At 42.5% G+C, this 24085-nt stretch overlaps 1 protein-coding gene across 2 annotated transcripts in view; it reads right to left on the bottom strand.

Annotated features, from left to right (window-relative positions):
• UPB1 (beta-ureidopropionase 1) overlaps nt 1-24085 on the bottom strand; it is a 38299-nt gene that overhangs the window by 9995 nt on the left and 4219 nt on the right. Inside the window, exons 3-6 of one of the 2 annotated variants that reach the window (XM_075831854.1) lie at nt 17045-17132; nt 14375-14469; nt 5204-5365; nt 760-929 (exon numbers count right to left, since the gene is read on the bottom strand). In XM_075831854.1, coding sequence (XP_075687969.1) covers nt 760-929; nt 5204-5365; nt 14375-14469; nt 17045-17132 — 515 coding nt within the window. The remainder of the gene's footprint in view (nt 1-759; nt 930-5203; nt 5366-14374; nt 14470-17044; nt 17133-24085) is intronic. The other variant, XM_075831845.1, reaches the window with a different exon arrangement.

Below are 24085 nucleotides of genomic sequence, written 5' to 3'. Positions count from 1 at the left end.
TTTCATCCTACAACAGGACAATGACCCAAAGCACACCTCCAAATTATGCAAGAACTATTTAGGGAAGAAGCAGGCAGCTGGTATTCTATCTGTAATTGAGTGGCCAGTGCAGTCACCAGATCTCAACCCCATAGAGCTGTTGTGGAAGTAGCTTGACCGTATGGTACGCAAGAAGTGCCCATCAAGCCAATCCAACTTGTGGGAGGGGCTTCTGGAAGCATGGGGTGAAATTTCTCCTGATTACCTCAGCAAATTAACAGCTAGAATGCCAAAGGTCTGCAATGCTGTAATTGCTGCAAATGGAGCATTCTTTGACGAAAGCAAAGTTTGAAGGGGAAAATTATTATTTCAAATAAAAATCATTATTTCTAACCTTGTCAATGTCTTGACTATATTTCTAGTCATTTTGCAACTCATTTGATAAATATAAGTGTGAGTTTTCATGGAAAACACAAAATTGGCTGGGTGACCCCAAACTTTTGACCGGTAGTGTATGTTTGATGCAAATTTTGCACAGCACATTGGCATATCAATTATATACATATAGCAGGACTTGTATTGAGATGCAAGAATATTCCAAAATAAATTGAATAAAAGCTTGCTTTACATAAGCTGGAATGTGTCCAACTATATGCGTTGAATGAGCTATACTTACCCTTCCTCTGCCCCAACAGTTACCTGATTTAGACCAAATATAACACATACTTTACATATTTCATAGTATAATGTTGGCATCATCTGCCTACATTGCTGTATTACCTAAGCTCTCCAACAGTGGCGGAAGGGTTGAAAATAATTTCTGCTCCATTCATGCTGTACATTAACCAGTTCAGGGGGTGGTGTCGTCCATAGCAGATGTTTACTGCAATTCTCCCATATGCAGTCTGGAATACTCTGTGTCCTGTGTTCCCCTCCATGTAATAAGTGGACTAAAATTCCAAGAAATACAGTTGAAAGGGTTTTCTGGTTTTATATAATGCTTACTGTATAATGACAAGATCGTCAACTTTCTAATATACATATACTCTATGTGTGGAAATACCCTTAAAGTGCAACTAAACTTTAAAAAGACTTCTGACATGGCATAGTGACATGTCAGAAGTTTTGGTCGGTGGGGGTCTGAGCACCGAGACCCCCAACAATCGCTAAAACGAAGCAGCAGAAGCGCTAGGGTGAGAAATTGGTGTTCGGGCTCAATAGAAAGTCTAGGAGCCTGTACACCAACTGCTCGGCTTTCTGAGAAAAAAACAGGAACCAAGTGGCACCGCAGTCACCTGAGCACTTCTGCCGCTTTGTTTTGTTTTATTATTGGTGGAGGTCTCAGTGCTCAGACCCCCCACAGATCAAAACTTCTGACATATCACTGTGACACGTCAGCAGTTTTTTTTTTTTTAAGTATAGTTACCCTTTAAAGAGGCTCTGTTACCACATTATAAGTGCCCTATCTCCTACATAAGGAGATCGGCGCTGTAATGTAGATGACAGTAATGCTTTTTATTAAAAAAAACTATCTATTTTTACCACTTTATTAGCGTTTTTAGATTTATGCTAATGAGTTGTTTAATGCCCAAGTGGGCGTACTTTCACTTTAGACCAAGTGGGCTTTGTACAGGGGAGTGTATGACGCTGACCAATCAGCATCATGCACTCCTCTCCATTCATTTAGGCAGCGCATAGGGATCCTTTTAGATCGCTATGTGCTGTCTAAGGGTATGTGCACACGCTAGCTACCTTTTACGTCTGAAAAGACAGACTGTTTTCAGGAGAAAACAGCTGCGTCGTTTCAGACGTAAAAGCTCCTCGCATTATGCGAGGCGTCTTTGACGCTCGTAAATCTTGAGCTGTTCTTCATTGACTTCAATGAAGAACGGCTCAAATTACGTTGCAAAGAAGTGTTCTGCACTTCTTTGCTGAGGCACTCATTTTACGCGTCGTCGATTGACAGCTGTCAAACGACGATGCGTAAATGACAGGTCGTCTGCACAGTACGTCGGCAAACCCATTCAAATGAATGGGCAGATGTTTGCCGACGTATTGTAGCCCTATTTTCAGACGTAAAACGAGGCATAATACGCCTCGTTTACGCTTGAAAATAGGTCGTGTGAACCCAGCCTTATACTAACACATTAACAATACTGAAGTGTTTAGACAGTGAATAGACATTCCACGGGATGTCTATTCACAATCTATGCACTTCGTTACTCTGTCTGTGGTAGTTACAGCAGAGGACGCGTAATCTTGCGAGATTACGCGGTAAATGACAGGTAAATGACAGGTTACAACGAGATCACGCTTCCTCGGCTGTAACTACCATAGAAACAGTAACGAAGTGCAGAGATTGTGAATAGACATCCTGTGGAATGTCTATTCACTGTCTAAACACTTCAGTATTGTTATCAATCAGAAATGTAATAATAAATGGGCTCATATGCTACTTTATATTTTGCACATTGTAACACATATGGCAAATTTAGACACCGCTCACATTAGCATCGTGGCTTCCATCCTGAACAGAATTATGGTAACCATGACGGATCTGTTTTTGAATGCATCCCAATGAATCCTGACAAGCTACATTGACTTATTAAAGAGGCTCTGTCACCAGATTTTGCAACCCCTATCTGCTATTGCAGCAGATAGGCGCTGCACTGTAGATTACAGTAACGTTTTTATTTTTAAAAAACGAGCATTTTTGGCCAAGTTATGACCATTTTCGTATTTATGCAAATGAGGCTTGCAAAAGTACAACTGGGCGTGTTGAAAAGTAAAAGTACAACTGGGCGTGTATTATGTGCGTACATCGGGGCGTGTTTACTACTTTTACTAGCTGGGCGTTGTGTATAGAAGTGTCATCCACTTCTCTTCACAACGCCCAGCTTCTGGCAGTACAGACACAGCCGTGTTCTCCAGAGATCACGCTGTGACGTCACTCACAGGTCCTGCATCGTGTCAGCACCAGAGGCTACAGATGATTCTGCAGCAGCATCGGCGTTTGCAGGTAAGTCGATGTAGCTACTTACCTGCAAATGCTGATGCTGCTGCAGAATCAACTGTAGCCTCTGGTGCCGACACGATGCAGGACCTGTGAGTGACGTCACAGATCTGCACTGCCAGAAGCTGGGCGTTCTGAAGAGAAGTGGATGATACTTCTCATCAGAACGCCCAGCTAGTAAAAGTAGTAAACACGCCCCGATGTACGCACATAATACACGCCCAGTTGTACTTTTACTTTTCAACACGCCCAGTTGTACTTTTGCAAGCCTCATTTGCATAAATACAAAAATGACCATAACTTGGCCAAAAATGCTCGTTTTTTAAAAATAAAAACGTTACTGTAATCTACATTGCAGCGCCTATCTGCTGCAATAGCAGATAGGGGCTGCAAAATCTCGTGACAGAGCCTCTTTAATGTGTTCGTATAAGACAGCACATAAGGATCTAACAGGATCCCTATGCGCTGTGTAGATGAATGGAGAGGAGTGCATGATGCTGTTTGGTCAGCGTCATACACTCCCCTGTACAATGCCCACTTGGTCTAAAGTGAAAGTACGCCCACCTGGGCATTAAGCAACTCATTAGCATAAATCTAAAAACGCTAATAAAGTGGTAAAAATAGATAGTTTTTCTAAATAAAAAGCACTTATAATGTGGTGACAGAGCCTCTTTAAGCTGCTGCTGCTTTATTTCGTTTAACCGAGCATTGCCTATACTGTCTACAACTGTATCCACTTCTCAACTGAGAGCAGGACTAGCTATGTCCAGGTTTACAGCCTCTGAATGGAAACAATACTGTTCTCATTCTCTGACAGCAAACAAATATCTTAAGAATATTGAAGAATTGAAACACAAAGGGGGAAGTTTAAGAAGACTGGCGTTTCATACACCAGTCTTAAACTGAACTGCGCTGTAATAAAATGCGCCAAATATATTAAAAGCTGCACGCCTCTTTGGTGCATCTCCGCCTCTTTATAGTAAGTCTGTCAGTACACGGGAGGCCACACCCCTCCAGCTAAACCCCACTTTTCTCAACACTTTAGAAGTGTGAAACAACAAAATTGCAAGTTATTGTGCAAATATGGCCTGCACCAGAATTAGTTATGAGTTGCATAAAGTTGTTAATAAAATTACCCTCATTGTATATTAGAAAGTTGTAAAACTTTACATCTATATAGTGATTAATCTACCACCACAGAAAACCCTTCTAAACTAATGTAATGAGTGGATAGCTTAAAAAACACAGTATGTCATTAGAAACATATCATTTTTACACTTGCATACCCTCATAGTAAGCCCGCAAACAGCCCATGTGCTGTGTGTTAATGAAGCACCTAGAAGTCCGCTCTACTATTTCGCTGAGTTTAGGGTTCCGGGGCATGCATTAGCATACAGCGCATGGACCATTTGCAGGCTTACTGCGGGGAATGCAAGCACGTACAAACATGAAAACGGCATATTCTCTGATTTAAACGGCGGAAATACTGTTATGCACTTAAAGCTTCTTTGAGATTGCTGTATTGACCCTGGGTTAGAATGCATAAGGCCCCATGCACACGACTGTAAAAAATCTCTGTAATCGCAGACCCGCCCGCTTCTATTGGCCGCGGACACCTCTCTGTACTGGTACGGATAGAACCGTACCGGGAATTATGGAGCATGTCCTACTTTTAGTTTTTTACGGGCCGTGCTCACATACTTTGTATGGGAGCACGGCACAAAAATGCGGCCCGCGGCGGCCGGCCGTGCCCTCAAACGCGGGCCGTGAGGTGGCGGGAGATAGCAGTTGGCCGACAGCTAGTCTATGTGTATGGCCAGCTTTGCAGGTTTTAATATATACAGTGAATACAAGAGCAGACCAGCTTTATTTGTATATGTACCTGTCTGTGACATGGAGTAACACAACAGTGGCTCTGTAAGATAATAAAAAAATACTCATTTGTAACCCACTAGAGCTGCTAGTTTGATAGCCATTGAAAGACAATCACTGGTGACCACCCAGTCCCTCCATTTCACAGCCATACAATTGGACAGCTAATGCATCTCTTCATTGTGGAGACCCCAGCTCTACTGCACTTTCTTTATATGATATTGCCACGCAAGTTATTGATTCGGATGATTGCATATAATAAAATTAACCAGTAATACACATTCCTCTAAATATTTCATAAAATTCCCTATTGCATACTAAATGGTGTTATAATCTCACCTCATTGAAATCTCCCACTCTTGGAATATGATTTTTGCGGCTCTTGCCAAGGACAGCTCCTGTGTTTGATATGACCACAGCAGTGTTCCATAGTGTTTCTCCATGTAAGTCATCCCTCTCCAAGATCGGAGACACGATGACTATGTTATACTTCTTTGCAAGCTGAAAGCGTCAAAGGGAAAAAGGACACAAAAAGTAATACAACGTATTCCAGGTCCCCATTGATAATCCCTTATCATTTGAAATAAATTACATATTTTTAGATTTCAAGCAAAGTGATGGCTTCTATCCATAGCCGAGTGGAAGAAACTACTGAAGCCACTATAAAAAGGAGAAATTGCAATGTAAAAATGAAATTCCCATTGCAATATATAAATAATGATGTGGTGTCTGTTGTTCAGTGTGAATAAAATTCATGGGTTTTCTATGGGTAATGATGAGATCTGAATTGTGGCAGAAAAATGTTTAGAGTACCGGTCAGTTTTCTTCTCCCATCGTTAAAGGGGTTATTCCCGATTCAACAACATCTCTTGTCTATGGGTTGAGTCTGGTAATGCGGTCATCACCTTTACTTGGGGTTTATGTTTTTGTTTTTTTTTGCTTCATTTTTCTTTGTTTTTCTCTTAACTACCAAAAAGTATAGGCTTCTGTGATTTTCAAAACAGCAACAAAAAATATATGCAAGTATAGGAATATAGTTGATTCTCCTGTGTATATGTTGATTTCATCTCGTGTCTACACAAAAATATTCGCTTGATATGCCTAAGGACGGGAGCTCCGGGTATCGTCCATATGTACATCTTTACCTACCGTTATCTATAGCTAAGATGGTCCTTTCTGTAAAGGATACTGTTACTTTGCGCTATGTTGCGAGTTATGTTTGTTTCTGTGATTTTTTTTTTCCCCCTTTTCTTCAGGACCTAGGTGCTCATGAGCAGTGCTCTGAGGGAGCTTCTTCCCTCCATAATTTGCATACGATACTCCCACTGGTATTTTGTTTCAGCACAGGAATATCAGGGTGGTGCTGTGAACTACACATTGTATATGTACTCTAATGACTGATAACATTGTATGCATGTCTTGGAATGTTAGGGGGTTAGGTACACCACTTAAGCGGGTAAAGGTATTTTCTCATATTAGACAATATTCGCCTCATATCCTGAGTCTTCAAGAAACATATTTGACGTTGGAATCGGCTAGATGGCTGAATAAGCCGTGGGTTCAGTGGTCTGCACATTCGTTTCATACATGTTATTCTAGAGGGGTGTCCCTATTGGTTCACAGATCGCTACGGTGGGAGGCTAAGGTGACTCGTAGGGATTCTGAGGGGAGGTTTATCTTTGCCTATGCTGAGATTGACTCTAAGGGCTACGTCATTATATGTATCTATAACCCACCTTCGGCCTCTTTGGAAATTTTACATTGGGCGGTTAGTTTTGCCCTTGACTACCCAGATGCTACTGTTATTTGCATGGGGGACTTTAATCTCTTAATGGACAGCAATTTAGATAGATTTCGTGATTCCTTGCCGTCTAGTGTGGGCATCACAACAAATACCACTTTATCTACATTTATAAATGGTACTGGATGGCGCTTTAAATGTCCTGATTTGTTAGAGTATACTTGTCATTCCTCAACAAGACGTACACTATCACGCTTGGATTATATCTTTGGGACGCCTGATTTGGTACTGCGCATGGCCTCTATAAAACATCGGATCATAATCCAGTTATTCTCACTCTCCGGACTCTATCCAGTCGAAGTAGGCCCCTGTGGAGGGTGAGTCCCCCGGTCCAGATGGCCTCCCTATAGAGATTTATAGTAAATACAGTGACCATTTAACACCTCAGTTACAGAAGGTCTTTGAGTCTGCCATTGCTTCTGGGGCATTGCCATTTACATTTTATGATGCCACCATAGTGGTTATGCTTAAAGGGAATGTGTTGCCAGAAAAACATGTTTTGTTTTTTTAAATTAAACATTTAGTGTGTGGGTGATTAAACATTGTTCAAATTTTTTTTATTTTTTTCACGAGTCAGGAAATATAAATTAATTCTAATTTATAGTATTACCCATTTCTGGTCACTAGATGGAGCTATTCCCAAAATTGCAGCATTGCAAAATTGGGTAAAAAGCCCTCGCTCTAGTGAGCTCTCAGCATCCCCCCCCTCCTTTATCCTGGCTAGTGCCGGGATAAACGAGGGGTTCGAACGGTGTAACCTCCTACACTGTGTGTCGCCATTTTTTGAGCTAACACACAGTGTAGTAGGTTTACATACAGTAGTAAACACACACAAACACGAACATACATTGAAATCTCTTACCTGCTCCTGCCGCCGCGGCTCCCTCCGGCCCGTCCGCTCCGTCTGCTGCCGCTGGTCCAAGTGCACAAGTCCGGAAGCCGCGACCGGAAGTAGTAATATTACTGTCCGTCCGCGACTTCCGGTCCACAGGAAAATGGCGCCGGACGGCGCCAATTTCAATTTGGACTGTGTCGGAGCGGCGCATGCGCAGTTCCCACACAGACGCCGTACACACATGTGAATGGGACGGGAGCCGTTCGCAGTCCCTATGGGACTGTGGCTGCAGTATTCCATGTCTGTATGTGTCGTTAATCGACACATACAGAAATGGAACAAAAAATGGCAGCCCCCATAGGGAAGAAAAAGTGTAAAAATAAGAAAAAGTAAAACACAAACACACAAATAAATATAAACGTTTTTAATAAAGCACTAACATCTTTAACATATAAAAAAATAATTTGTGATGACACTGTTCCTTTAAGTATAGGAATATAGTTGTAAATGTGTGCAATCCTTTTGACAGTATATTTTTTTTTTAGGGGGAAGTTGCCAAAAATATAAGTCTATGGCAGCTGTGTGACAAAACACAGTGTGAAACTTAGCCTAAATGATTGTCTTCCAAGATACCAGAAGCAAAACTCTATCGTCCTGTCATTCTTAATCATTAAACCACGTGCGCACCTTTGAAACGTATACATTCCACTCCCTGCATAATGTGCAGGTGTATATCGTTGTTTTGTCTTCAACACTGCGCAAACGCAGTATAATTCCTGGGCCGCCACCACATGTGATAGTAAGTTGTAATTACATTGTATTATCTATACTTGCTATACTACATATATAAATTGGACACCATACCAGTCCATTTTATACCACTGAGGAAGCCAGACTTTTTCTTGTGGTCCCTGTTTTTAGTGTACACCTCCCTGCTGGACTTATACCAAATTCTTGATTTCGGTGATGCTTATAGGTATGTGCCTTATTGTATTGCATGTCCGATTCTTTGATATGGTTCTGTCCTATATGAGGAATTGTTTTACGCTCTGATGTTCTTGTCCTATTTCAGGATTTCCTATATGCATTGAAGTGGAGCCTTTACATGTGCTTCTCACATCGTGCGGTCTGATTCAGATTGGGGGTTGTGAATACTTTACAGTGCATCACTGTTTGTTGTCTACAACGCTTTTAAAGGAACAGTGTCACGAAAAAAAATTTTTTTACATCAGTTTGATTTTAGTGTTTTATTAAAAACTTCTAGATTTATTTGTGTGTTTGTGTTTTACTTTTTTTTATTTTTTCACTTTTTCTTCCCTATGGGGGCTGCCATTTTTTTTCCCATTTCTGTATGTGTCGATTAACGACACATACAGACATGGAATACGGCAGCTACAGTCCCATAGTGAATGCGAACGGGGCCCGTTCCATCCACTATGCTGTATGCCGTCTGTGTGGGAACGGCGCATGCGGCGCTCCCACACAGTCCAAGTTGAACTGTGCGCCGTCCGGCGCCATTTTCCTGTAGACCGGAAGTCGCGGCCGGACACTAAGATTACTACTTCCAGTCACGGCTTCCGGACTTGTGCACATGGAGCAGCGGCAGCAGACGGAGCGGACGGACCGGAGGGTGCGGCGGCGACTGGAGCAGGTAAGTTATTTCTGTGTATGTAAGTGTTTTACTGTGTGTTTACTAGTGTATGTAAACCTACTACACTGTGTGTTAGCTCAAAAATGGCGACACACAGTGTAGGAGGTTTGACCGTTCAATCCCCTCCTTTCTCCTGGCACTAGCCAGGATAAAGGAGGGGGGGATTCTGAGAGTTCACTAGAGCGAGTGAGTTTTTTCCAATTTTGCAGCATAAAGCAATGTGGTTGCTTTACCACATGCAATGCTGCAATTTTGGGAATTGCTCCATCTAGTGACCAGCACTGGGAAATATTATAAATTAGAATCTAATTTATAATATTTCCGGACTCGTGAAAAAAATAACAAAAATTAGAACAATGTTTAATCACCTACACACTAACTGTTTAACTAAAAAAAATATAATTTTTTTTCTAGCGTCACATTCCCTTTAACTTGTTTGCCTTTTTGGTGTTAAGAAATATTTTTCTATTTTTGACATATTCAGGATGTGCATGCATTTCTTTTTACCCTACTTTCTATGGTAGTCACGGATAAGAATTAGTTTCATCTTTTTCAAGATTTTTCATATGAAAGAATTTTATTCTTTTCAAAAGCTATCAATCTTTCATAAGAATGGGTGGTAGCGATCATGTGAATGATCGGGATGTTAGGGCCTTTTCAGTATCTTACTACTGCTAATTTAGCAGCAAGGATTAAATGGGCTACCACTGTCCTCATGATAGAATATCTCTACGTCTATAAACAATAATGCCAATGTTGGGGATGGCGTAACTGGGTTCTTAGTGAACGTACTTATAGCAAAAATGCTGGACTATAAAGTAAGTAGTTTGGGCATTGCCAGAAAATATGGACGGCTGGACCTTTCTGGCTACATTGTCTTCAGCAGCTATCCAAAGTCCCTGGATACATACATCTAACTCTTTTAGGTTATATCGCTATGTGCAGCCACATAAACGCACTATAAGGGTATGTGCACACAATAACTGCAATTACGTCTGAAGTTACGGAGCTGTTTTCAGGAGAAAACAGCTCCTGAATTTCAGACGTAATTGCATGTACTCGCGTTTTGCGGGGCGTCTTTTACGGAGGTAATTTGGAGCTGTTCTTCATTGGAGTCAATGAAAAACGGCTCCAATTACGCCCCAAGAAGTGTCCTGCACTTCTTTTGACAAGGCTGTAATTTTACGTGCCGTCTTTTGACAGCGACACGTAAAATGACAGGTCGTCGGCACAGTACATCGTTAAGCCCTTTGAAAGTAATGGGCAGATGTTTGCCGACGTATTGGAGCAGTTTTTTTCAGACGTAATTCGAGGCGTAAAACGCCTCCATTACGTCTGAAAATTGGTCGTGTGAACCCAGCCTAACATTACTGCAGTGTCCTGAGAATGAATAGACATTACCTCCAGCCAGGACGTAATGTGTATTCAGAATCCTGTTACTTCTGTAGCGTCTCTGTGATATTTACAGCAAGGCAAGCGTAATCTCGTTTGAAACGACAGGTTACATCGTAATCTCGCGAGATTACCCTTGCCTTGCTGTAAATATCACAGACACAACAGAAGTGAGAGGATTCTGAATACACATCACGTCCTGGCTGGAGGTAATGTATATTCATTGTCAGGACACTGCAGTAACGTTCTAGTGTGTTTATGTGGCTGCACATAGCGATATAGCTATATCGCTATGTGCTGTGTAAATGAAGGGAGAGAAGTGTATGACGCTGATTGGTCATGTACAATATAGGCCACTTATAATGTGGTGACAGAGCCTCTTAAATAACTTTAAGGGTATGTTCACACGCAGTGTTTTCAGACGTAATTCAGGCATTGTACACCTCGAATTACGCCTGAAAAAACGGCTCCATTAGGCCTACAAACATCTGCCCACTGCCTGCAATGGGTTTTACGGTGTTCTGTTTCCATGAGGTGTCATTTTACGCGTCAAAAGACGGCGCGTAAAAAGACGCCCGCGAAAAAGAAGTGCATGTCACTTCTTGGGACGTTTTTGGAGAGTTTTTCATTGACTCCATTGAAAAACAGCTCCAATAACGTCTGTAAAATATGCCGCGAAAAACTGGAGTTGTTAAAAAACGTCTGAAAATCAGGAGCTGTTTTCAGGTGAAAACAGCTCTGTAATTTCAGACGTATTTTGCTAAGCTGTGTGAATATACCCTTATAGTGCTCAATAAAGGATCCTTAAATCCCAAATGTTCTAGACACGAGAGGACAAACAACCAGTTACCGTGGATTTCCAGTGAGAACAAATGGCCTATCCTTAGTATAGGCCATCGATATTTGATCGGCCTATACAAATTTTTGATTGGCCTATACAATATTTGATCGGAACCCTAGACGATCAGCTCTTTTGAAGGGGCTACGGCACCTATGCAAGCGCTCCTTTACCTAAACTCCTGTCACTGCTCTGTACTGTTAAATGCCGTCACACACTAGTAGCGCCTGTTAACAGTATTATAGTGTCCTCCCGTTCAAGTGGTGTAATGCCTTCTTGGCATTTAAAGAGACCAACATGGCTTGCAATTATGATGCAAATCTGATGATTTACCTGATTTTGGCAAAGCAACATTGGTTGCAATGTTGATTTTAAGAACAGCATTAAGGTGGCTACATATTTTTTGTAGTAGTTCTCTGAAAGCCCATTAAGGTCCAGGGCTCTATTAAGTCGAAGATAGGAGATATGTTTTTTAGATATCATTCGTAAGGCCGAATTTAGACGACCGTAGTATACGTCCGTGTGATGGCCATTAAAACAACGGTTGTCACACGGACGCTCGTATTTCAATGGGGCCTTTCACACGGCTGCTGTTTCAACGGACCATGTGATAGACCCCAGACGAAGGCCTGGAGCCGAAACGCGCATCGGGGTGTGACGCCAGGTAGCAATCTTTACTCTTATGGGTAAGTTACTATTATGTAACTATATATGCCATCCATACACGGTTGTAGTTGTCTAAATGCTATCTAAACGATATTTAAACTTCATTTTCTTTTTTACCCATATTGTGACACATGTAGGTTTCTGTACCTCTGTCGATTATTGATTACTGCTATTTGGTGTCCACTACCACACTGTGGTTAGTCATCTCTGAATTTTAAATTGAGATATATGTGTTTTTTATATTTTTGGATTCAATAAAAATGTATACTTTTATAATTATTTGAGTGTCATAGTCTCTGTTTCGTTATAGGTTATTATTCTCTATTTGAGCTAAATGACATTATTTGTTATTTTTGCCTAATAGGTACATATTGGTTACAAATATGGGATTACTCTCATCATGGTAGAGGGGGTTTCTGGTTTATCTCTGTTTTACATTCAGGACCATGTGAAGGGTCCATTGAAAAATAGAACATGTCTTTTTATGTATTTTCCTCAGTTTTAACGGATCCATCGATAGACTCAAGTCTATGAGGGATCCGTGAAAATGGGTCCCGCATGGGTGCAACTCGCACGTGAAAAACGGCCGTTTGTACTCATTCGTGGGACTCTGGCCTAACAGGACGATTCAGAGATTCCATATTTGGATAGTAGACATTTTGTTTGTTGTAATCTGAGAGATCTTAGTTTATCTGTTATTGCTTGGGAAGGTGTCACTTTATTGAAATTTTCCAAAACTCTAATTTAGGAAATGAGACCTAGCTCCAAGTTGCCTCTGATAACTGAGAACAAATGGATTGGAGACTGACTTTTGGTTAAATAGAAAGATTTCCTTAAGGGGCATCAATTTCTTCAGCTAGTAGTGGGTTTATTAATAGAAATACTGTGTGGCATTATCTACAGAGAGCAATGTAGCATTATCTACAGGGGATGTGTGGCACTATCTACAGAGGGCACTGTGGCACTATCTAAAAAGTGGGTGTGTGGCACCATCTACAAAGGTCACTGTGGCACCATCTACAGGGGGCTGTGTGGCACTATCTACAGAGGATAATGTGGCATTATCTATAGGGGGGACTGTGGCTTTATCTACAGGGGGCACTGTGGCACTATCTACAGAGGGCAATGTGGCACTATCTACAGAGGGCACTGTGGCACTATCTACAGAGGGCACTGTGGCACTACCTACAGAGGGCACTGTGGCACTACCTACAGAGGGCTGTGTGGCACTATCTACAGAGCGCACTGAGGCATCATCAACAGAGTGCACTGAGGCACTATCTAAAAAGGGGCCGTGTCGCATTATCTACAGGGAGCAGTGTGTTGCAATATCTACTCGGGGCAGCGTGGAGCACCATCTACAAGGGGCACTGAGTGTGGCACTATCTATGCTGGTTTTTACGCTACCAGTAGTCGTCAGAACATATCCCCTAGCCGTAGTGATAAAGTGAGACATGACCTGCATGTAAATAACCAGAGAGAGATACCGGCCACCTGTCATGTCCGTGGCTGCAGGCCATCAGGCTCACTCTTCCCCTGATGGCCGCAGCCATGGGTCGGTGAGCACTGGCCCCAATCTCGCTTCCACTCACATCGGCCGGATCCCGTAGGGTGAGCGCACACGCTCGTGCCCGCTCTTAAAGGGGCAGCGCGCGCACCGGACTTTAATGAACTATCAGCCCATGAGTGCCCTGGACTATAAGAGGGCTTCAGACCCTTGCTTCGATGCCTGAGCGTACCCTAAGTTTGTATATGCGATGGTCTCCTAGTGTGTTCCTGTTACCTGTATCCCGTGCTATCCTTGTCGTGTGCCGTCCTGAGCCAGAGTCGTGCTGTGCTGCATACCACGTCTGACCTGCTTCACCTCGCCTGACGTCTACCTGCTGCCTAGTCCCAGCCGAGCCTTCTTTGTTACTGTCCGAGCTGCCACAGGTACCCTATACGAACTATAGACTTTAACCTGCGCCCTGTTGGCCAGCTGCCATACCGCCAAGGCGGTACGGCCCAGTGGGTCCATGAACCCTACGTGACACCACCATAGTAGTTGTCAGCCAAATTAGTGCAGAAATTTCTGTTCGTTATTTGAAATTCTGGGAATAAAGCCACGCCCCATAAGACACACCCACCAAAGAAGTCACACTTTAAATGTCACTGGATCATTTTTTCAAATGTTGACAACTAGGTATAATGGCAAGGAAATAGGGCTGCTCCTCATGTACACACACATGGTAGCTTATCCTGAAAAGTCAAATGAAACGACAGTTACCTTTTAAAGTCTATAAAAACAAAATGTACCAATGCATGAATATGGTTAGCAATTTTTGTACCTCCTGGCAGAACTTAGTAGTGACTCCATTTTCAGCTGATTCTGCAAACTCTGTCCATGGCAGTCGCTCTCTTGTACAGAAAGCAAAAGGCATAGCTGGAAGGATATCATGGAGAGATTAGGACAAACTAGGTGACCAAGAATAAAATATTGTAAAGATGCAGAACATCTTACTAAATAATGAACTTATACTTCTAGAATTATGTCACTAACTATAAACAAGAGGGATTTCCTACAGTGTAACTGTCTCTTTAAAAACCACGGTCCTTTATTATTTTAATTTATATTTCCATCACATTTAAAATGGTTCATCAGCAACCATATTATTGGCATAAAAAAATCATGTTTTTCTATGAAACCCATCATTATTTGGAGTCATCTAATAACATCTTAACCCTAGGAGCCATATCTGTTATGCCAGTTTTACACGGTCGTAATGCGGCCACATTTTAGTGTATGTATTATAGCCGCAACACATGGATCCTGCGTGGTTATGCTGAATCAAACCTAGATCACCACGTGGCAACATTACGTACGCGTTATATCTGCATAGTTTTTTTATGCGGAAACCGTGTCGGAAAACGCGCTACAAAACGGCCGAAAATGCCTCCCATTGAGGTGGAGGCGGTTTTTTTCCCGCGAGCGTAAGTATCGGCTAGCGGGAAAAAGAAGGAACATGCCCTATCTTCGGCCTTTACGCTTCTGAGCAACTATTGACATTAATCAGAGGCAGAAGAAGCGTATTTTGCTTCGTTTTTTTGCCTGCGGCGCTCAATGGCCTCTGTCGAAAAACGCTGCGAAAATTGGCCTATGGCTGGGTTCACACTGAGTTTTTTGCAGGAGGAAATTCTGCCTTAAAATTCCATTTAGAATTTTGAGGCAGATTTTCCTTTGCCTGCATGCCGATTTTCGATGCGAAATACGCTTTCTCTGCCTCACATTGATGTCAATGGGAGGTCGAGGCGTAAACGCCCGAAGATAGGGCATGTCCCTTTTTTATCCCGCGAGACGGTTTTACCATTGAAATCAATGGGAGGAATTTTCGGCTGTTTTTCAAAATACTCTGTGTGAACTCCCCCTTAGGGCTTATTCAGACGAACTTGATAAACGTCCGTGCAACGCGCGTGATTTTCATGCGCCTCGCGCGGACCTATGTTACTCAATGGGGCCGTTCAGACAGTAAGTGATTTTTACGCAGCGTGTGTAAAAAAAACAAAGAAATCTATTGGCCCACATTTATTATGCAGCTTACGCCTGGTTTTGCAAATGTCCCCATTAAACTCAGGCCTAGAGGTGAATTTAAGGTCCCTTTTGGGGTTCCGTTTTTTTATTTTTAAGCAACTGCACGATCTGTTTTATATAGCAATTGTCTCCTGACATACCAACCACAGATCTATCCTTGACCCCTTGCACAGCTCACAGCAAGTTTAGCTTGTTACAGAATAACGGCACGTTACACATTCACTTGACATACAAATACCTCTAAACTGCATAGCACAGATCGCTCACTAGAAAAGTTATGTTTCACTAGTGTTTGTTTTTTTCAAAAAGCAAAAACAAAGTTTGCTTCAGGGATTTCTCAGTGTCCTGCAATGTGATTGGTTTATCATCTCACATAACGCATAAAATAACCTAAGGGCGGGTTCACACGTGGCGGAATTTCACTTAAATTCCGCTGCGGACACTCCGCAGCGTTAATCCGCAGCGGTGCCGTTTGTCCATTGACTTACACTTTAATTTAGCAGTGTTCGTTTAGACGAGGCGTAAAATTCCGCTGCGGAGCATAGGCTGCGGAGCGGAATTTGGTGTCCGCAGCATGCTCTGTCTGTTGCGGAGCAGTGGCGGACTCATGGCGGAATTTCTCCATTGACTTCAATGGAGAGTCAAAATTCCGCAATGAAGTCCGCAGATCTTATGTGTGCTGCGGAGCGTATTGTTTTTACTACCATGACATTTCTTCATTCTGGCTGGACCTATGTATTTCTAGGTCTACAGCCAGACTGAGGAAGTCAATGGGGCTCCCGTAATGACGGGAGCGTTGCTAGGAGACGTCTGTAAATAGTCACTGTCCAGGGTGCTGAAAGAGTTAAGCGATCGGCAGTAACTGTTTCTGCACCCGGGACAGTGACTACCGATCTCAATATACATGTATCTGTAAAAAACATATAAGTTCATACTTACCGAGAACTCCCTGCGTCTGTCTCCAGTCCGGCCTCCCAGGATGACGTTTCAGTCTAAGTGACGGCTGCAGCCAATCACAGGCCAAGCACAGGCTGCAGCGGTCACATGGACTGGTGCGTCATCCAGGGAGGTCGGGCTGGATGCCGAAAGAGGGACGCGTCACCAAGACAACGGCCGGTAAGTATGAAATTCTTTTACTTTCCCTAGGGAAAGTGCTGTCCCTTCTCTCTATCCTGCACTGATAGGGAGAAGGGAAGCACTTTTCCCGCAGTCCGCAGCAGCTAGTCCGCATCAATTTTCTGCACATTTTGTGCAGATCCGCAGCAGAATCTGCAACGCAGATTCTGTGCGGCATTGATGTGGACAGTTGCGGAGGAAATCCGCCACGTGTGGTCATGCCCTAACAGGGCACAAAGAATGGAACACAGTGAACTGCTGCAGAACATAAAATGATATCACTGGTTTTAGTAACAAGCGGTTTGATACTTACTCCATGCCTCCTGGAAACATACAATATTTACACCACCGATAGCTGCTACTTCCACAATCTCTGCAATGCGCCTGTGAATGGCATTCACCTGTGGAAGCAAGTATAATAAACGTTTTCACAGTACATCTATAGTGTCTTGCAAAAGTATTCACCCCCTTGGTGTTTTTTCCTGTTTAGTTGCATTTGAACATGAACTTAAAATGGATTTAAATTTGATTGTATGTAATAGAACTGAAAAAAATTGTTACAGTAGAAAAAAGAAAAAGATTAGGGTCTGGCTTCGTTTACATGTGCGTCAGGGTTCTGTTCTGACGTTCCGTCGTAGCTTCCCATCAGAACGGAACCCTGACTTCCACCAGTAACGGCAGGAACCAGAGCTAGCTCCAATCCCTGCCATTAACCCCTTAGATGCAGTGATGGAAAGTAATCGCTGCATCTTAGAGGTCACTGGCAGATCGGCAGCCCTGCCATGCAATCAGGGCTGCTGACTGCTGCTATGGCAACAGGAGGCCTAGCAATGGCCTCCTGCTCTGCCATTACAGAAGGCGATTAGGCCCTACCGGGAGGCGAAGCCTAAATGGCTTGCTGTCAGTGAATGACTGACAGATCTAATACATTGCACTACACAGGTAGTGCAATGTATTAGAAAAAAAAAAAACAGGCAGTTTGACCTTCAAGTCCCCTAGTGGGACTTAAAAAAAGTGTACAAAAAAAAAAACGTTTTAAAACATATAAAAGATTCAAGTAATTAAATAAAACACAATCGCCCTTTTCGCTTATCAAGTACTTTATCATTGAAACAAATAAATAAACCATACATATGTGGTGTCACCGCGACCGTAACGGCCTGAAGTATGAAAATATTATGTTATTTTTTCCACGCGGTGAATTGCATAAAAAAAACGTAAAAACCTATACCAGGATTTCTGTTTGTTGTTCACTTTGCCCTACAAATATTGGAATAAAAAGTGATCAAAAAGTCGCATGTGTCCAAAAATGGTACATATAAAAACTATAGCTCGTCTCGCAAAAAACAAACCCTCATACAGCTCAGTCGACTAAAAAATTACAACTTTATGGTTCTCACAACTTGGCGACAGAAAAAATACATTCTTTTCACAAAAGTAATTTTATTGTGCAAGAAGTTGTAAAACATAAAAAAGTGCTATCAATTTGGTATCAGCGGAATCGGACTTACCTGCAGAAAAAAAGGTAACATGTAATTTATAACGCAGGGTGACCGCTGTATAAAAAAAAATAAAACATTTTTTTTGATCACCTGGCCTCCCAAAAAATAGGATAAGTGATCAAAAAGTCGCATGTACCCAAAAATGGTACGAATAAAGACTACAGCTCGTCCCGCAAAAAAACAGCCCTCATACCACTACATCTATGAAAAAATACAATCCAATAAGCCAAGAAAGAAAAAGTAAGCCACTTTGCAGGCCCGACGGGAACTTTTCTTCCGTTTCAAGAGGCGAATTATCAAGGCCCTAAAATTAGGGAACCAGAAACGGTAGGGCCCAAACATATCTGCTGGTAGCGACGGTGCCCGTATTATACCAGGACAACACTTTCCCAGCAAAATTCCCCAAACTGCAAAGGTACGGAGTGTGGACCAAAAGGGGGATAAGAAACAACACCATTTATTAGTGCGACACTGGACTATGCATAAAGGATTACTTCACAGCAAAATATCTATGGATTATTTTATTGTTTTTTTTTTACCCCATTATTATACCGACTATGCCACTGATGTACTTTGCCAAGTTTACATATGCCCCCACATAATAAACGGAATTACCAGTAATACTCCAAACAAAACTACTACAAAGCAAAATCCACGCTCCAAAAGCCAAATGGCGATCCCTCCCCTCTGAAACCTACAGCGTGCCCAAACAGCAGTTTACTTCCACATATATCGCATCGCCATACCCGGGAGAACCCTTTTAACAATTTTTGGGGTGTGTGTCTCCAGTGGCACAAGCTGGGCACGACATATTTGCCACTGAAATGGCATACCGGTATCTAGGGAAAAACTTTAATTTTTGCTTTGCACCATCCGCAGCGCAATCATTTATGGAAAAGTCCTGTGGGGTGAAAATGCTCACTACACCCCCTTAATAAATTCCTTCGAGGGGTATAGTTTCCAAAATGGGGTCACTTGTCCATGGTTTAATAAATTATTTCACATCTGAGCCTCTGCAATTCGGAACCAATACTTTGTAAGTCGCCAAATTAGGCCTCAATTTTGTATGGTACTCTTTAACTCCTGAGCCTGGTCGAATGTCCAGGCAAAAGATTAGGGCCACATGTAGGGTGATTCTAAAACCGGGAAACACAGCATAATAATTAGAGAGCTGTCTTATTATGGTGGCACAAGCTGGGCAACAGATATTGGCATATCTATGGAAAAAATACAATTTTCACTCTGCAACATCGAGTGCACACTAATTTCTGCAAAACACCTGCGGGGTTAACATGCTCACTACACCCCTATTTGAATACCTTGAGGGGTGTAGTTTCCAAAATGGGGCCGCTTCTGGGGGGTTTCCACTGTTTTGTTCCCACAGGGGCTTTGCAAATCCAACATAGCGACCAGAAACCAATCCAGCAAAATCTACACTCCAAAAGACAATTGCCGCTCCTTCCCTTCTCTTCTGAGCCCTGCTGTGTGCCCAAACAGCAGTTTATGACCACATATGCGGTATTGCCGTACTCAGGAGAAATTGCTTTACAAATGTTGGGATTCTTTTTTTCCTTTATTTGTTGAGAAAATGAAACATTTTAAACTAAAGCTTATTGAAGAAAAGGAATTGATTTTATTTTCACTGCCCAATTCTAATAAATTCTATGAAACACCTGTGGGGTCAAAATGCTCACTACACCCCTAGATGAATTCCTCAAGGGGTGTAGTTTCCTAAATGGAGTCACTTTTTGGGCGTTTTCACTGTTTTGGTCCCTCTGGGGCTTTGCAAATGCGACATTGCCTCTGCAAACCATTCCTGCTAAATGTGATCTCTAAGGGTATGTTCACACGGCAGCGTCCGTAACGGCCGAAATTACGGGGATGTTTTCAGGAGAAAACAACCCGTAATTTCAGCCGTAACGGCATGTGCAGGCGCTTGAACGCCGCGTCCATTACGGACGTAATTGGCGCTGCTTTTCATTGGAGTCAATGAATAACGGCTCCAATTACGCCCCAAGAAGTGGCAGGTCACTTCTTTGACGCGGGCGTCTATTTACGCGCCGTCATTTGACAGCGGCGCGTAAATATACGCCTCGTGTGAACAGACAAACGTCAGCCCTTTGCTTTCAATGGGCAGATGTTTGTCAACGCTTTCAAGCCGCATTTTTCGGACGTAATTCTGGGCAAAAACGCCCGAATTACGTCCGTAATTAGTATGTGTGTGAACATAGTCAAATGGCACTCTTTCCCCTCTAAACCCCGCCGTGTGTCCAAAAAGTGATTTATGACCACAAGTGGGGTAATGTTTTATTCGGGAGAAATTGCTTTACAAATTTTGCAGTGCTTTTTCTCCTTTAGTCCTTGTGGAAATGAGAAAAAATGTGCTAAACCTACATTTTCTTTGAAAAAATTCTGACTGCCTAATTCCAATAATTTCTACAAAAAACCTGAGTGGTCAAAATGCTCACTATACCCCTAGGTAATTTCCTCAATGGATGTAGTTTCCAAAATGGGGTCACTTGTGGGGGGTTTCCACTGTTTTGTCCCCTCAGGGGCTTTGCAAATGCGACATGGCCTCCACAAACCATTCCTGCTAAATTTGAGTACCAAAAGCCAAATGGCGCTCCATCCCTTCTAAGCCCTGCCGTGTGTTCAAACAGCCGTTTATTACCACATGTGGGGTATTGCTTTACTCGGGAGAAATTGCTTTACAAGTGTTCCAGTGCTTTTCCCCCCATTAGTCCTCGTAGAAATGAGGAAAAATTAGCGAAACCAACTTTTTTTGGGAAAAAAATTTAGATTTTCATTTTCACGGCCTACTTCCAATCATTTCTGCAATAAACCTGTGGGGTCAAAATCCTCTCCATACCTCTGTTTTGGCACCGCAAGAGCCCTTCAAACCGGACATGGTGCCCAAAATATATTCTACTAAAAAGAAGCCCCCAAAATCTTCTAGGTGCTCCTTTGCTTCTGAGGCCGATGCTTTATTCCATTAGCACGCTAGGGCCATATGTGGGATATTTCCTAAAACTGCAGAATCTGGGCAATAGATATGGAGTTGCATTTCTCTGGTAAAACTTTCTGTGAAACAAAAATTTTTTATTGCAAATGAATTTCTGCAAAAAAAAAAAATTACATTTGTACATTTTACCTCTACTTTGCTTTATTTCCTGTGAAACAACTAAAGAGTTAAGAAACTTTCTAAATGCTGTTTTGAATACTTTGAGGGGTGAAGTTTTTAAAATGGGGTGACTTATTGGGGGTTTTAAATATATAAGGCCCTCAAACCCACTTCACAACTGAACTGGCCCCTGTAAAAATAGCCTTTCGTATTTTTCATGAAAATGTGAGAAATTGCTGCTAAAGTTCTAAACCAGTTCTGACCCCTTGAGAAAGCTATAAGCGAAACGCGCGTCGGGGCGCACTTCTATACTCTGGGTCACACGATTCTCCTCAAAACATGGGTAAGTGCATTTGCTGGACTCAAATGGACACTATGCCATTTTTCTAAGGACACTAGTCTCTTTAGGCAAACGCGGGTCTATATACTTTTCAACATTACTCAGTCTGGGTCTGTTGTACCTTCTGTATTTGCATTTATTTATGTAGATGTACCCTGTGTAGGAGGAATTTTGAACATTAATAAAGTTTATATACTTAAATGTAATTCAATATACTCTGTTCAATATAGGTACTTGTGATTCAGTAAAGGATTTAATTTTAGATTCTCTGTTCTTGTAATTTTATGTATCTGATGCTATTAATAAAGATGTGTAATTTTTTCATATGTGGATATATATGGACTCTTTTTCTCTAGTTTATTATATATTGTTAGAGTCTTTATCTCTAATTGTGTTCATGGGTGGTTGAGATTTGTCTCCCACCTTTATACTTATATGTCCTGTGAGACTTTGTGTCTAATTATAAAGTTCTAAGCCTTGTAACGTCCTAGAAAATAAAAGGATGTTAAAAAAAAACGATGCCAATCTAAGGTAGACATATGGGGGATGTTAGTTAGCAACAATTTTGTGTGGTATAACTATCTGTCTTAGGGCTTATTCAGACGAACGGGATATACGTCCGTGCAACGCGTGTGATTTTCACGCGCGTCGCATGGACCTATATTAGCCTATGGGGCCGTGCAGACAGTTGCGTGATTTTTACGCAGCGTGAGTCCGCTGCGAAAAAGTCACGACATGTCCGTTCTTTGGGCGTATTTCGCGCATCACGCACCCATTGAAGTCAATGGGTGCGTGAAAATCACGCGCACCACACGGAAGCACTTCCGTGGGACGAGCGTGATTCGCACAACAGCTGTCAAACTATGAATGAAAACAAAAGCACCACGTGCTTTTCTGTTTACAAACATCCAAACGGAGTGTCATAATGATGGCGGCTGCGCGAAAAATACGCAGCCGCGCATCATACGGGCCTGATACACGGAGCTGTTAAGTACCTTTTGCGCGTGCAAAACGCCGCGTTTTTTGCACGCGCAAAACGCATACACTCGTGTGAATCCGGCCTTACAAGCAAATACATTTAAATTTAGAAAAATGCTAATTTTTGCAAAATTTTCGTGTTTTTCACATTTAAATACTGAGTGTATCGAGCAAATTTTGCCAGTAACATAAAGTCTAATGTGTCACGAGAAAACAACCTCAGAATTGCTTGGATACGTGCGTGATATACGTCCGTGCAACGTGCGGGCTTTTCACACGGGTCACACGGACCTATACAAGTCTATGGGGCAGTGCAAACAGTTCGTGAGTTTTGCGCAGCGTGAGTCCGCTGCCTAAAACTCACGACATGTTCTATATTTCGCAGTTTTTCGCGTATAACGCACCCATTGAAGTCAATGGGTGCGTGAAAACCACGCATGTCACACGGAAGCACTTCCGTGCGAACAGCGTAAATCGCGCAACAGCTGTCAACCTCTGAATGTAAACAGAAAAGCACCACGTGCTTTTCTGTTTACAAACATCCAAACGGAGTGTCATAATGATGCAGCCGCGCATCATACGCTGATGACACACGGAGCTGTTAAGTGCCTTTTGCGCACGCAAAACGCACACGCTCGTGTAAATGAGGCCTAAGGATAAGTCATCAATTTTAAAAAACCCTTTCAATCTCAGACAACCCCTTTAGCTTTTTATACAGATTACTTCTATGTACAAAGTGTAAAATCATGTAGGAGGTGACCCTTGGGTTTAATATGCAGTTGTGGCTGCATGTAAGGCCAAATGCCCACTTCAGTTTTTTCCTTCAGGGTGCTAGCCGTTTTTCTGACGGCTAGCACACTGACCCATTTATTTCAATGGGGCCATGCACACTTCAGTTTTTTTTGACGGTCCCGTTGCTCCGTTCCGATCCAAAGTAGAGCATGTCCTACTTTGGTCCGGGATTCCGTGACCATGAGGCCCATGCAAGTCAATCGGGCCGTCAAAAAAACTGAAGGCACACGGAAGGCATCCGTGTGCCGTCCGTGTGTGACGGAGCCGTTGCCTAGCAACCGCCGGGCGGGCAGTAAAACATAACAGAAATATTACACTAATTGTCAGCCACTTGTCTCTATCAATCACTGATAGACAAAAGAGGCTGCTGATTAAAAATAAAATAAAAATAAGTTCATACTTACCCGGTCGTTGTCTTGGTGACGAGTCCCTCTTCTTCCTCCAGTCCGGCCTTCCTTTCTGACGCAGCAGCCTGTGATTGGCTGCAGAGGCCGCTGCAGCCTGTGATTGGCTGCAGAGGAGGTCACGTGGGATGAAGCGTCATACCTGGAGGCCGGCCTTCTGATTCTGATGTCATCCTGACGTGCGTGACCGCCGCTACAGCCTGTGATTGGCTGCAGC

The sequence above is a fragment of the Rhinoderma darwinii genome, chromosome 1 (assembly GCF_050947455.1).
Source record: "Rhinoderma darwinii isolate aRhiDar2 chromosome 1, aRhiDar2.hap1, whole genome shotgun sequence".
Classification (NCBI taxonomy): domain Eukaryota; kingdom Metazoa; phylum Chordata; class Amphibia; order Anura; family Rhinodermatidae; genus Rhinoderma; species Rhinoderma darwinii.
The sequence above is the reverse complement of the archived record's forward strand: the minus strand, read 5'-3'. Positions and strand labels throughout refer to the sequence as shown.